Source organism: Portunus trituberculatus, chromosome 48, assembly GCF_017591435.1.
Source record: "Portunus trituberculatus isolate SZX2019 chromosome 48, ASM1759143v1, whole genome shotgun sequence".
Classification (NCBI taxonomy): Eukaryota; Metazoa; Arthropoda; class Malacostraca; order Decapoda; family Portunidae; genus Portunus; species Portunus trituberculatus.
In genome coordinates this window covers 2,253,425-2,265,924 of record NC_059302.1, presented here as the reverse complement: position 1 = coordinate 2,265,924, position 12,500 = coordinate 2,253,425, and the positions used below count along the sequence as shown (strand labels likewise).

General features: G+C 41.8%; 1 protein-coding gene across 3 annotated transcripts in view; it reads left to right on the top strand.

The window, feature by feature from the left end:
- Positions 1-9,125, top strand: part of LOC123498529 (protein zntC-like) — an 18,107-nt gene extending 8,982 nt beyond the window's left edge. For 2 of the 3 annotated variants that reach the window (XM_045245702.1, XM_045245703.1), the window contains exons 3-7: positions 1,074-1,247; positions 2,438-2,605; positions 2,745-2,969; positions 3,082-3,378; positions 3,528-9,125. In XM_045245702.1, coding sequence (XP_045101637.1) covers positions 1,074-1,247; positions 2,438-2,605; positions 2,745-2,969; positions 3,082-3,378; positions 3,528-3,830 — 1,167 coding nt within the window. In that variant the 3' untranslated portion in view covers positions 3,831-9,125. The remainder of the gene's footprint in view (positions 1-1,073; positions 1,248-2,437; positions 2,606-2,744; positions 2,970-3,081; positions 3,379-3,527) is intronic. The other variant, XM_045245704.1, reaches the window with a different exon arrangement.
- Positions 9,126-12,500: the final 3,375 nt, after the last annotated feature.

The following is a 12,500-nucleotide window of genomic DNA, read 5'->3' as shown; positions in this document are numbered from 1 at the left end:
TTATTTTAGCATTATTTCCATAACATTTACAGATTTACCTATTGATCTATTTATCATTAATTTTTTTTTTTTTGGCTTTTCCTTTAGTACAGATACGCGAATATTCTTTTTCTATTCTATACAAGTTATTGATTTTTTTTTTCTATCCATAACAGTTTTGTCTTTCTGGATTTGTTCATTGGGAATTTCCTTTACAGTCTTTATATTATTTTCCTACTTGTCATCTTAACAATTTTCTCTTCCTTGTCTTATTTTCGACAGATTTCCTTTTCGTCGACCGGTTCTTTGTTCCTTCGTACTTACTTTTACCGAATTTCCTTGTTTATAAATGTGGTGTTCTTTTCTGTTCTTCCTGCTTACCTGAGTGTTTCATATTTTCTTTATTAATTTTCCCTTCCTTGTTTAATTTTTCGTCAGGGTTTATTATTTATTATTAGATTCATACTCCCTTTCTATCTGTGTCTTATTTTCTTCTGTTAATTTACGTCATCTGTGACTTAATATGCGTTACTTTATTTTTTTATTTGCTGGCAATTTACTCCTGACATTTTCCTGTATTGACTAAATTTACTCTTCTTCACTTATTTATTGATTTATTATTTCCTCATTCCTTCTTTACTTCCACTTGCTTCATTATTAACTATCATTTTTCTTCTCTGCTAACTCAATTGATATCTTTTCTTATTCATTAATTATTCTCCCCTCTTTATTTAATTTACTTCGTGATTTATATAGTATTAATTTACACCTGTTTGTTTGTTCTTCACATTTTCTTATTCATCGCCTCTTACTTTGATTGACTATTAATTTAACTTTTCTGCTTACTCTAGACATATTTTCCTATTTAATTACGTTTTTATTATACTATTTGAATGTTCTGTACTCATTCTCTGCTTACTTCATTCTCGACAGCAGGACATTCAGTAGGGGAAGAAACACGAAACATTTATTATTTTGCTCCTTTTTGCTTACTCTTGACATGTTTTCGTATTCGATTTACTTAATCTATTCTTTTTTTATACTACGTAATTGACTATCATTGACTCATTCCCTGCTTACTTCATGCTCGGCAGGTTTTCTTCAGGCGGGACATTCAGCAGAGGAAGAAACTCACCAAACTCGCCGCAGCCATAGAAGAAGAGAGTTCCTCCGCCCCGCACCACATCCATTACAATAACAACAACAACAACAGCGTGGGTCCCAGCCAGCCCGAGACAGCCGGGAGGGAGGGGCAGGATGGGAACCAAGTGAGTCTTCCCAACAGGTGTGCGTGGCCTTGGGGTTTCTTAATGATGTAGAGAGAGAGAGAGAGAGAGAGAGAGAGAGAGAGAGAGAGAGAGAGAGAGAGAGAGAGAGAGAGAGAGAGAGAGAGAGAGAGAGAGAGAGAGAGAGAGAGAGAGAGAGAGAGAGAGAGAGAGAGAGAGATGAGAGAGAGAGAGAGAGAGAGAGAGAGAGAGAGAGAGAGAGAGAGAGAGAGAGAGAGAGAGAGAGAGAGAGAGAGAGAGAGAGAGAGAGAGAGAGAGATGGGAGAGGAGATGGGAGGGAGAGGGATGGGGAGAGGGGAGGAGATGGGAGAGGGAGAGGAGATGGGAGAGGGAGAGAGAGAGAGAGAGAGAGAGAGAGAGAGAGAGAGAGAGAGAGAGAGAGAGAGAGAGAGAGAGAGATGGTTGGTTTCGTGACATTTTTAATTTTCTGTTTTTGAGGTTTTTACTATTTGTTTATTTTTTTTTTTTTGCGTAAGTTATTTCGTGTTTTAGGTGTTTATTATTTTTTTCTTTATATATATTTCTTTCATTTTTACTTCATTTTTCTGTTTGGATGATCTTCTGTTTTTGTCTTCCTTAAAAGTTCCGCAGGGATAATGATAATTGTGACTTTACATTATTGGTAAAGGGAGAAGTGTGATTGGTTTTACCTTAGTCTATCGTGTTGTTGGCATGACATTGTTCTCTGCACTGTCGCTTTCTCCTCCACGACTGTCTTCTTACATTCACATTACAATAAAAACTTGCGAGTAACATTTTTTTTTTGTCTCGGAAGGAAAGTTTTCCCACATGTGTACACATCGTAGTTGCCACATCCCTCCCCTTCACTCTAGAAATCATAATAAATCATTCTGGCTTGTTAATTATTCATATCAATACGTCACTTACAGGTGTTTCCTTTCTCCAGGTGTTCCTTGGTGACTCACAACTTTGTAACTAGTTTCAGTCATCGTTTTCATTATTCTTTCTGTACATCTGTATCTCAGTGTATTTAGTAATTTCTGTACCCTTGATACCTTCTTTCCATGTTCTGCTGTAAGTTATTGTGTAATATTTTTCTTTTCCTATATATAATTATCGTTTCCTTAACGTCTTCTGTGCTCCTTTAGCTTATTTTCATCTGTCTTTCTTCTACTTGTATTGTATAAACATCTTTCGTTCTTCTTACTTAGCAGAACTCCAGCCGGTGTTCTGTGTACTCCGTGAGCGGCGAGACGTCAAAGGTGATGGGACCCAAGTCAAAGTGGTCCTCTGGTGTGGACAATCCAGTGTTCGCGGGAGATCTGGACGCTACCGCCTGGAACCCCTCACTCAAGGAAACCATTCTCTCCTCTTCTCAGGTGCGGAAAAAGACAGAGAAATTGACACATATCTGAAGTTCACAATGACATGCACGTTGGCTTACTTAGGAACCTTGATATTTGAGGGAAAGTGGCTCCTGTAAAAAGTAGTAATCGACAGATGTAATTCTCTTTGTAGAATGCGTCTGCCCCGCCCTTGACCAACGGAAAGGTAGCGACGCCCGATTTGGAGCACCGACCGGATAAGCATGTTATGCAGAAAGGCGTCGGGCACAGCCACGATCACGGACACGGTCACGGCCATTCCCACATGGCCATCAGTCGCCTGGGCAACAAGAGTATTGCATCCAACCTGCGCTCTCTGCTCGTCATTCTCGCGCTCTCTTTCCACTCTGTATTTGAGGTGAGTGCGTTTGCCTATACTGCCACTACTGTACTGTTCCCATCATCATTACTCTTGCTACTACATTTTCTCTTCCTCATTCATTACACCACCCCCTCTTCCGTCCACACAGGGTCTGGCAGTGGGGCTACAGGTGCGAGAGGTGGACGTGTGGTATCTCCTGGGTGCCATCTCAGCCCACAAGTTCGTCATCGCCTTCTGCATGGGTCTGGAGCTCCTGGCCAGCGGCACGTCAGCGGGTGTTATGGTGATTTACATGGTGGTCTTCGCCCTAGTGTCTCCCTTGGGGGTCGCGTTCGGGATTCTTGTGACTGAGAACTTGGCGGCTGACACAAGCAGTCACCTCCTGACCGTGACCGTCCTGCAGGGTCTGGCTGGAGGCACCATCCTTTACGTCACCTTCTTCGAGGTAAATTAACACACAATTAGTTCATTATTTGCTAGTTCTTCATAGTTGTTTTCATTGTGTGTGTGGGTGTGTGGGTTTGGGTGCGTGTGCGTGTGTGACAGGTATTTTCTTTCTTGTGACTGATGAACCTATGGCCTCGTCACTGCCAGGTGTTGGAGCGTGAGCGTGGGCGTCCTGGTGGGCGGCTTCTCAAGTTCCTCTTCGTGCTGCTGGGCTTCAGTGCCATGGCTTCCCTGGAAGCCTTCGGTGGGCACAGCCACGGTGGCAGCGGCGGCCACGGCCACAGCCACGGTCCTGCTCAACCCTCTTCGGCCACCACAATGGCCGCCATCACCGAAAGTTTTGATGACGATCACCACGGCCACAGCCATGGCCAGGCCACAGCCACGGCCACGGCCACAGTCACAGCCACAACCACAGCCACGGCCACAGCCACCAGCACTAGTCAGTGATGCTGGTAGCTGTGTTGCGGCAGCTCACCATCCGCGGCGTTTCATGACCACAAACAACTTTTAAAAACTTTCATTTTCTTTAAGTAATAAGTCTGGGAGGACGGTGGGCTGGTGACCACCCTCCCAGGTGTGGTGTGGTGTGGTCGTCGCGGGCGGTGCGAGGAAGGTGGTGTACATTGTACAGTGTTGTGATAGAGGTGATGTGCGGAGTCATGCACCTTGCCATAGTGGTAAGGAGAAAACTTTTTTTTTTAAGTGGGTTTTAATCCTTATACAAAGCGACATACAGTGTGAGGTGTTGGAATATTTATGATGGCATTCTGATTCTTTTTATTGAAAGGAAATGGATTTACGTAGTATTTTACACTGTGTTTTATGTGGTGCTTAGTGTTTTATCAGTGGCGGATAAGAACACGTGCGGGTGTGAGGAGAAAGTGGACGCTGAAGCGGAGTGTAAGAAGTGTAAGAAGTAAGGTCAGTGTTGATACTTCCCGTCATTTAATGTGGCCAAGACTGCGAGGGACCAGACCGTAGGATTGTTATTTTTAATATTTTAGTATTCAGAATGTTTTATATTTGATAGGAAGTTAAGCAATCATTTTCATATCTTTTATGTAAGAGGAGGACTGGCCAAGGGCAACAAAAATTAAAGAAAAAAGGCCCACTCAGTCACCAGCCTCCTTAAAGAGCCGATAGAATTAGCCAAAAGATAGGGACAAATGTTTTGAAACCTCCCTCTTGAATTAGGTCAATTCATAGGACGTTGCGGCAAGGAAGTTTTACGAAGGTGCTGATGTCGTATCCTATATCCTGAGCTGCTTGCAACAGGTGAAGCTTGCCGCCAGCATTATCAGTTTTCCTCTGAGGACGCTTAATAGTGCATTTACTCGGAGCACCGGGGTTGCTTCACGCTACCCGCCGCGTGACGTCACTGTGCGTCACCGTTTTCTATGATTTGATGGGCTGACGTACGAGGAGGAAGAAGGAAAGGAAGAGTAGTGCCGCGTTGTGTTATTTATTGATGGACGTGAGACGTGAGACTGTCGGCCAGGCCAGTTGTGATGGGTGAGCCAAACATGCAGTGCTGATGGAACATACAGTGTTTATGGATCATTCTGTAGCGTCAAAGTCGTAGAGGAAGGCATGCTGGGGGTCTGTGTTGCTTCCCACTGCCTGGCTGGTTGGCGGGCTGGCTGAGAGGTAGGGCGGTTGCATCGGTAGTTTTATGCCAAGTCTTGCGTAATTAACCACATGAACCGATCCCACGTCTTACCCGTATATGGCATGCCTGAATGGTTTCCAGTGGTTACCTTGTACTAATGCCTTCAGTCCCCTTAAAACTTGAGTACAGGTACATTTTGAGACTGATTCAAGAATTGCCTCGTTTGTCTCGAAAGGTCTTTTGACCATGGTCGCGGTTTTCGGGTCTCGTGAACAATGGGTTAGTCTCTGCGGTAACCGTGGGCCGGATGCAGGTGTGAGTGAATGCGTCAGCCAGCACATAGTACCGTGCCCTTGTAGAGCCGCCAGGTACCACTGACACCTGTCCGGTCCTGGCAGGAGTCTGTGGTTCACCGCTGAGATCATGTCGACATCCTCTCAGGTGAGACATCCTGTTGGTCCGTGTTGACTGAGAGTGAGAGTCTTGCGTCCGTGGATGTATACCTCTGTTTGCATCCGCCCTACCTGTCATGTAGACGTTATGGTCATGTATTCAGACAAATCGAATATTTTAGTGTTATGCATTAATATACAGAGTTCAGTCAACGATGGTCTTGCAAGTGTTCTTGGACAACCTTTTTTTTGTTTCCATTAAATTCTTTCATGTGTATTACGTACTAAAAGTGCAGTTCCAGCCGAAGGACATTATTAAGGCGCACAAGTCGTCTACCGCAGTGCGTGGAGGTGAATATTTAGTTCTGGCTATGTATTGTGTGAGCGGCACGGCCATGTGAGCTACGAGAATGGTTGGTCCATCGTGCTAGGAAAAGTCAGCATTGATGTTATCGCCACACTGACCTCTTTTCTAACCTCAGGTGTCTTATATCAGTGGCGACTCGCCGTAAGATATCACGAATACCTTACCACCTTCATATTAACAAGCTACGAGGCATCAGGCAAGCTGTCTGGTGCATAACTAAATCACATGTGCTGGAGTGGCCTTGTCTGACAGAATTGACTTTCTATCTACAGTACGAGCCTGAAAAAAAAAAAAAATGCCTCGTATAAGCTAACGCCCAACAATTATAAACGTTTACTTCAATTGTCTAATACTTTATTGCTTCAGATAAATTAAGTATAATTATTAAGTGCGGTGATATGACCAAAGTTTTGAGTTAGTGAGTTTGTGATAATGCACAAGCAGGGTTACCGATTTTCTTTTTCCATCGGCACGAGAGTCACGTCAGCAGTGCAGTGAAAGCAGAGTTGTGAAGGGAATTCCGAAGCGACGAACCAGCGGAGTGAGAAGGTTTAGTAGACGCCATAAAGAAAACAATGGTCGGCAGTCATGTTCAGTTTCATGCTTTTTATCGCGCTCAATTTTATGGATGGTTGATAGAAAATAATGAATAAAAAATAGTGATAAGATGCACTGAAAGGAGAGGAAAGTAGTGATGGATCGACAGAGAGGAGAGGAGAATAGTGATGGATGCACTGAGAGGAAAGGAAAGGAAAGTAAAGTAGAGTAGATGTGAGGTTGACTGAGAGAATGAGAATGAAGAAAAAAAAGTGCATAAATGGGAGTTGGCATAAACATTCAAAGGTACGTGTTTGTTACCACCGACCGCCTGTGTACCGTACAGTTTGCAGCGAACAGCAGAGCGTGAATGTAAAATCACAGCCTCTTATCACAGCCTGCAGCGTGTTATAACACCCTAGTGCACGTTGGTGGGTCTGCGATGGATGCTCTCCGCCAATCTTTACGTTAGTACTGGCGAGAGAGTCCAACACGTGAGGTTCAGATGGCGGGGAGCGGTTGGCCTCGCTGGGGGAAGATTCAAGGTTATCTTATTGGAACTTGCAATCTTGCTCCAGCTGGACTTGTGGGTTAGCTTGTGTTGTGGTGGTCGCGTGTTTTTGTGCGTCTTTCTCTCGTGTATGAGTTAATGTGTGTGTGTTGCCGTGGTTGTCTCGTTTGTATTCAGTTCGAGGGAGATTGAGTGAATAAAGGAAGGAAGGAAGGATATATAAGCGGAAACAGAAGTGTGCGCGCATTATAGTTCAAGGTAGTGAGGTGCTTGTACATATCAACCATGAAGTGGTCTTGTTATAAAATGTGTGCCCACGGCAGGTACATATCATTTTTTTTTTCTCGTGCTTCAACACTTCCTTTTTACAACAACTTAAGGCAAACATTTTTAATATTTGTGCCAACTTTCATTATTCCTGCTTTTAGTGCACGCACACACCAGAGGAGTCTCAGTATTGCAACCTTGTGTCGTCATACTGAATCAAGTCAAGTTTTTCGAATTGTGACGCTCATTATATATATATATATTTTTTTGTACTAAGGTAGAAGTGAGTTATTTTCTTACTGTATTTTCCACTCAGCACCCTCACAACACCCCACGTTACTCTTTTGTTTTTAGTATTTTTATATGGTTGTCAATGTCTGGAAATATTTACAACTACTGACAGTTTCCAAGCCTCAAATAGTCACCAGTTGTCAGAGTAGTAAATAAATATAATTATGGAGGAGTCACCAAACCTTTTTTTTTTTTTTTCAAACCTCTTCAGTACAAAACACATCACCACACGGTTAATACAATCCTCTAGTGATGTACAGGGTAAAGTCAAACGGACGGTATGGTACTGAAGGTTGTAATGTTTGAGTTGTAATTAGCAACTTGAATTATAATGCGCTAAAGTAAACCAAGAAAAATATAAATGAATAAAAAGAAACCTGTAGCAAATTTGGTTCTCTCGTAGATGTAGTTTATGGTTCCTCTCTATTTATTCTTGAGTATATTTGATTAACTTGTACTTTGTAATTGTAATAGTGATATGCAGCTGTGAGTGTGAGAGTGTATGTGTGTGGAGGCGGGGCACAGTTAGGTGAGTGGTGTACGTGGTATATTTGTATAATTAGTGCAGTGTTGTGTAGTGTGGTGATGACGAGATTGCATGTCAGCGAGAGAGAGCAAAAGAGCGAGAGAGAAGGTGTGAGTGTTAAAATGGAGGTTATCTCGCCTGGTACTTGACAATAAAAAAAAAAAAAAGAACCCCTGTTTTGTTGTGAGTTTGCGGCTTCCTGTTTCGAGAGAGAGTGAGAGTGAGAGCGAGCAAGAGAGAGAGAGAGAGAGAGAATAGAGAATGAATTACTGCAAGATAGAAAGGCCTTTGTCGTGCCTTTCATACACGTCTCATAAGTCAACAATTTATCCGTGTCTCGTGATGAAAGGTAGCAGTGAAGTGTGTTTCCGCCTCCTTAGTAGGGTCGACAATATTGTATAATTATTTAATAGCATTACCTCTTTTTCCCTGCAATAAGTCTGACTCGTAGACCGTGAAGGTTGTGTTATGGGACAGCACTTAATGTTTCCTACAGTACATTAGCGTCTTGTTTGCTTTTATTATTATTGTGGACTTTTCATAGCTTTGTCATTGTAGTTTATTTTTCTTCCGTCATTGTCTTGCTTACATTATTTTTTTTTTTTTTTATAAGACTGCTTTGTACAAGTATTCTTTTTATTATTGAACTTCGATACCATTTAATTTTTCTTCTACTTATTCTTTATGATATTTTTGTTTTCTTTCTATTCTACGGACACAGTGTGCTGCATGACCTTCCCTTTTCTTCAGTACTTGTAGATTTTGTTCTATTCCACCGTATTTTTGTTCCACGAGTACTTTTTACTGCTTTTTTATACTTTTATTATTCCTCATCGTACGAGGGAGGTTAGGTTAGGTTAGGTTAGGCTAGGTTAGGTTAGGTTATTCCTCATGGCACGTGGACGGGAGAGAGTCAGATTTTTAATAGATTTTATTTTGCTTTTGTATAAGAAATATTATTGTTATTCATGCTGTGTAGGAATGGCGGGCGATTCATTGCTTTTTATTTCGATTTTGCTTTTGTGTAACAGGAAGTTATCAATCAGCACCTTTTCTTTTTTTATTATACACATCCGGCTGCGAGACACATGGCATTATTTTTGTATGAATGTTTGTATATTAAGGGAAACCAGGAGAGAATATGTGGTTTGGCATTTTTCTACTGAAGTGTCTTCTTGTAGAATACCAGCGTGTATTTTTATTGTTGTTTTTGTCTCGCCAATAAAATGCGAGTGGAAGTGACGTGTGGTTTTTTTTTCTTGTCACTGCGATTGGATGGCTGAGAGTAATAGTGTGAATTGTTCGTCTCTCTCTCTCTCTCTCTCTCTCTCTCTCTCTCTCTCTCTCTCTCTGGAAAGGCCTATGTTTACTTAAACGAGATAAATGAAAGATTAGTGGATGTTGTTCACAAAATCTCCTTTCTGTTTTCTCTCCTTTATCACCTCCCTCTCCTCTCTCTCTCTCTCTCTCTCTCTCTCTCTCTCTCTCTCTCTCTCTCTCTGGACAGGTCTCTGTTTACGTAAATGAGGTAAATGAGAGATTAGTGGATGTTGTTCATAGAATCTCCTCTTTCTCTTGTTTTCCTCCCTTATCTCCTCTCCTTTCCCTCCCTCCGTATTTCCCCCTCTCTTTGGAAAGACCTCTGTTTACTTAAACAAGGTAAATGAAAGATTAGTGGATGGTGTTCACAGAATCTCCTTTCTGTTTTCTTTCCCCTTTCTCTCTCTCTCTCTCTCTCTCTCTCTCTCTCTCTCTCTCTCTCTCTCTCTCTCTCTCTCTCTCTCTCTCTCTCTCTCTCTCTCTCTCTCTCTCTCTCTCTCTCTCTTTTCTGTCAAGAACAACACCGTATATCTTCCCGAGTTGAGTCAGTGTCATACTTTCCACACACACACACACACACACACACACACACACACACACACACACACACACACACACCACAAGAGAGAGAGAGAGAGAGAGAGAGAGAGTGAGGGAGGGGATGAAATAATTACGCCTTACATACCAGGTAATTCATTATACTCGTACAGGCGTGCTGATTCGGATCTCAATCAGTTCTAATTTCTTTCACAACTGTGTAAACTACTATTGCTACTGCTACTGTTACTGCTGCTGCTGCTACTACTACTACTACTACTACTACTACTACTACTACTACTGCTACTGCTGCTGCTGCTGCTGCTGCTGCTGCTGCTGCTGCTACTGCTACTGCTGCTGCTACTACTACTACTACTACTACTACTACTACTACTACTACTACTTTTTCTTTCTCTTCTCTTTTTCCCTGGTTTTCTTCTCTCTCTCTCCTCTCCTCTCTTCGTTACTCTTCTCGCTCGTCATTCCTTCCAGCAGTAGACCGTAATTCTTTAAACTGAAATGGCTTCCTTCCTCTTGTGTGAGAGGTGTGAGGGAGGAAGAAGGAAAGGAGATGGGAAGAAGAAAGACGGAGGGAGGAAGAAGCACCGTGTTCTGTTTTATGGGCGGCAGTTGGACGAGGCCATCAACTTTTCCGTCTTATCTTCCCTCTCGTCCTTGTTTGGTGAAAGAGGCTCATAATGTTTCTAAATTGCTTAAGACTGACAAATGTTTCGTTGTTTCCTTTTCTCTTGAAACGTTTGGTGTGAGAATGTTTCGCTGCTTCCTCTTGTTTTGAAATACAGTATGGTTTGTTTCCTTTCGCTTGTTGATGTGTGAATCATATCTCCTTATTCAGAAACGCTCTGCTCTCTCACCACGATTGTTTTTAAAGACCTCAGAGATGCTGTGTCTGATCCTTAAGAATGTTCCTTTACTTGATAATTCATAAATATTGTTAATCTGTGGCTAGATCCGTAAAAACATCCTGAAAACCAGTGTAATTTGTTTATAGCCCTTTGAATAGAGTTGAGATTCGACGCTAAAGTGTTAAGGAATACAATCCACAAACATCAAGTGAGTATTCTTGCACATGATGTGGTCGCCTGTAAACTCGTGCCTCAAGGAATTATTATTGTAAGACTTACTTCATCACAATTCATGGTTCATTCATCCAAGAAAATATCAGTTTCATCATGGATAAGATGTCGCTCCTTCAAGAATACTTAACACACATAAGCCGATTCACGATATTCAGATAGTTTCACTTATCTTTTTGTGTGGTAGAGTAAGTTAGATTTGGTTCAATTCGAAAGCTCACCTCACTACACACTCCCTAAGGTCAACTGAGATAATTGTTGCTGAAATAATCCATAAAATCAAACCTTACATCACAGACTTGACAGGTAATTCGTATTCCTCTTGTTCCAGGGACACGTGGCTGAAATTGCAACTGGACTGCGAGCACCAAGGTCTTCTGTATGGACTGGTGTGGGTGTGACTCATTTCTCCTCCTTCGGCTGCTGTCTGAGGTGAATACCGTTGTGAATACTGTTGTGATTTGGAAAGGAACGTGCTCAAGTGGAAGTTACTGTGACTTTCAATGAGATTTTCCTGATTCTAGTTATAAGTGAACAAGAGAAAATAGAATTATTGATCTCAATAGAGAAGGCGCCGCGTCATCAGTGTTATCATGATGGCTAACTGAGAAAATACCTTCTAGTGGAGATTATTGGGACTTTGATAAGGTTTTCGTGATTCTAGTTATAAATGAACAAAGAAAATATAATTATTGATCTAAACAGAGAAGGCGCCGCGTCATCAGTATTATCATGATGGCTAACAGAAAGAAAACATCCGCGAGATAACAATTTACTATTTTTATTTCCTTTGAAGATAATCGTAATGAGAACTGAGAGCGCTTCAAAACATCGGTCGTGGTAAAGCTCATCATTAAACAAGTCATACCACCCAAATAACACTCAGCTTGGAACACTTATGTAATGCGGAAACTTGAATGATTGACTGCTGCTTGTATAGATCGTGAATGGAAGGAAAAAAAAAATAACTAGCATCTCAAATCATGATGAAGCATATTGGTAGTAGTGGCGGATAGTTCAGCAGTTACTGTCGTTATATTCAACAGGGTTCGTTCTTGAGTTCCTACTCTAAAACACTTCCACGCCGCACTTCCACTATTTTAGGTTCTAGTTAAAGATACACGGTTTTTCATGGTGTTTTAGCAGTCGTGACAATTTAATGTGATTTTTGAGTTACTGAAAAAAATATTATTTTCAAAATACGACCAGTCATCTCTGTGGCCTTAGAAAATAGTCGTGGTGAGAGAGTAGTGTGTTTTGAATATGACTGTTGGTATCATAATTCTCTGAACACCACCTGCTCTCTGTCCTTGTGCTTGTTATGATACATTCTGGCGACATCTGAAGCTTACCTTGACTCGCTCACAACGTATTCGTGGTTGTTCTGTTTGTCTAACAGTCGAAGAATAAACACATCAACATGACGGTCAGACTACAAAAATATTTATAGTAAGATGTTCTCTTCCATAACTTATGTATTGTTCTACAGTCTACTCTATAAAATGCTATCCTACATCATTCTCACGAGAGGGGTATAGTAAGATAACACACACACACACACACACACACACACACACACACAAGCCAGAGGACCGGGGTTGAATTCCCCTGCCGGGTGGAGATATTTGGGTGTGTCTTCTTTCACGTGTAGCCCCTGTTCACC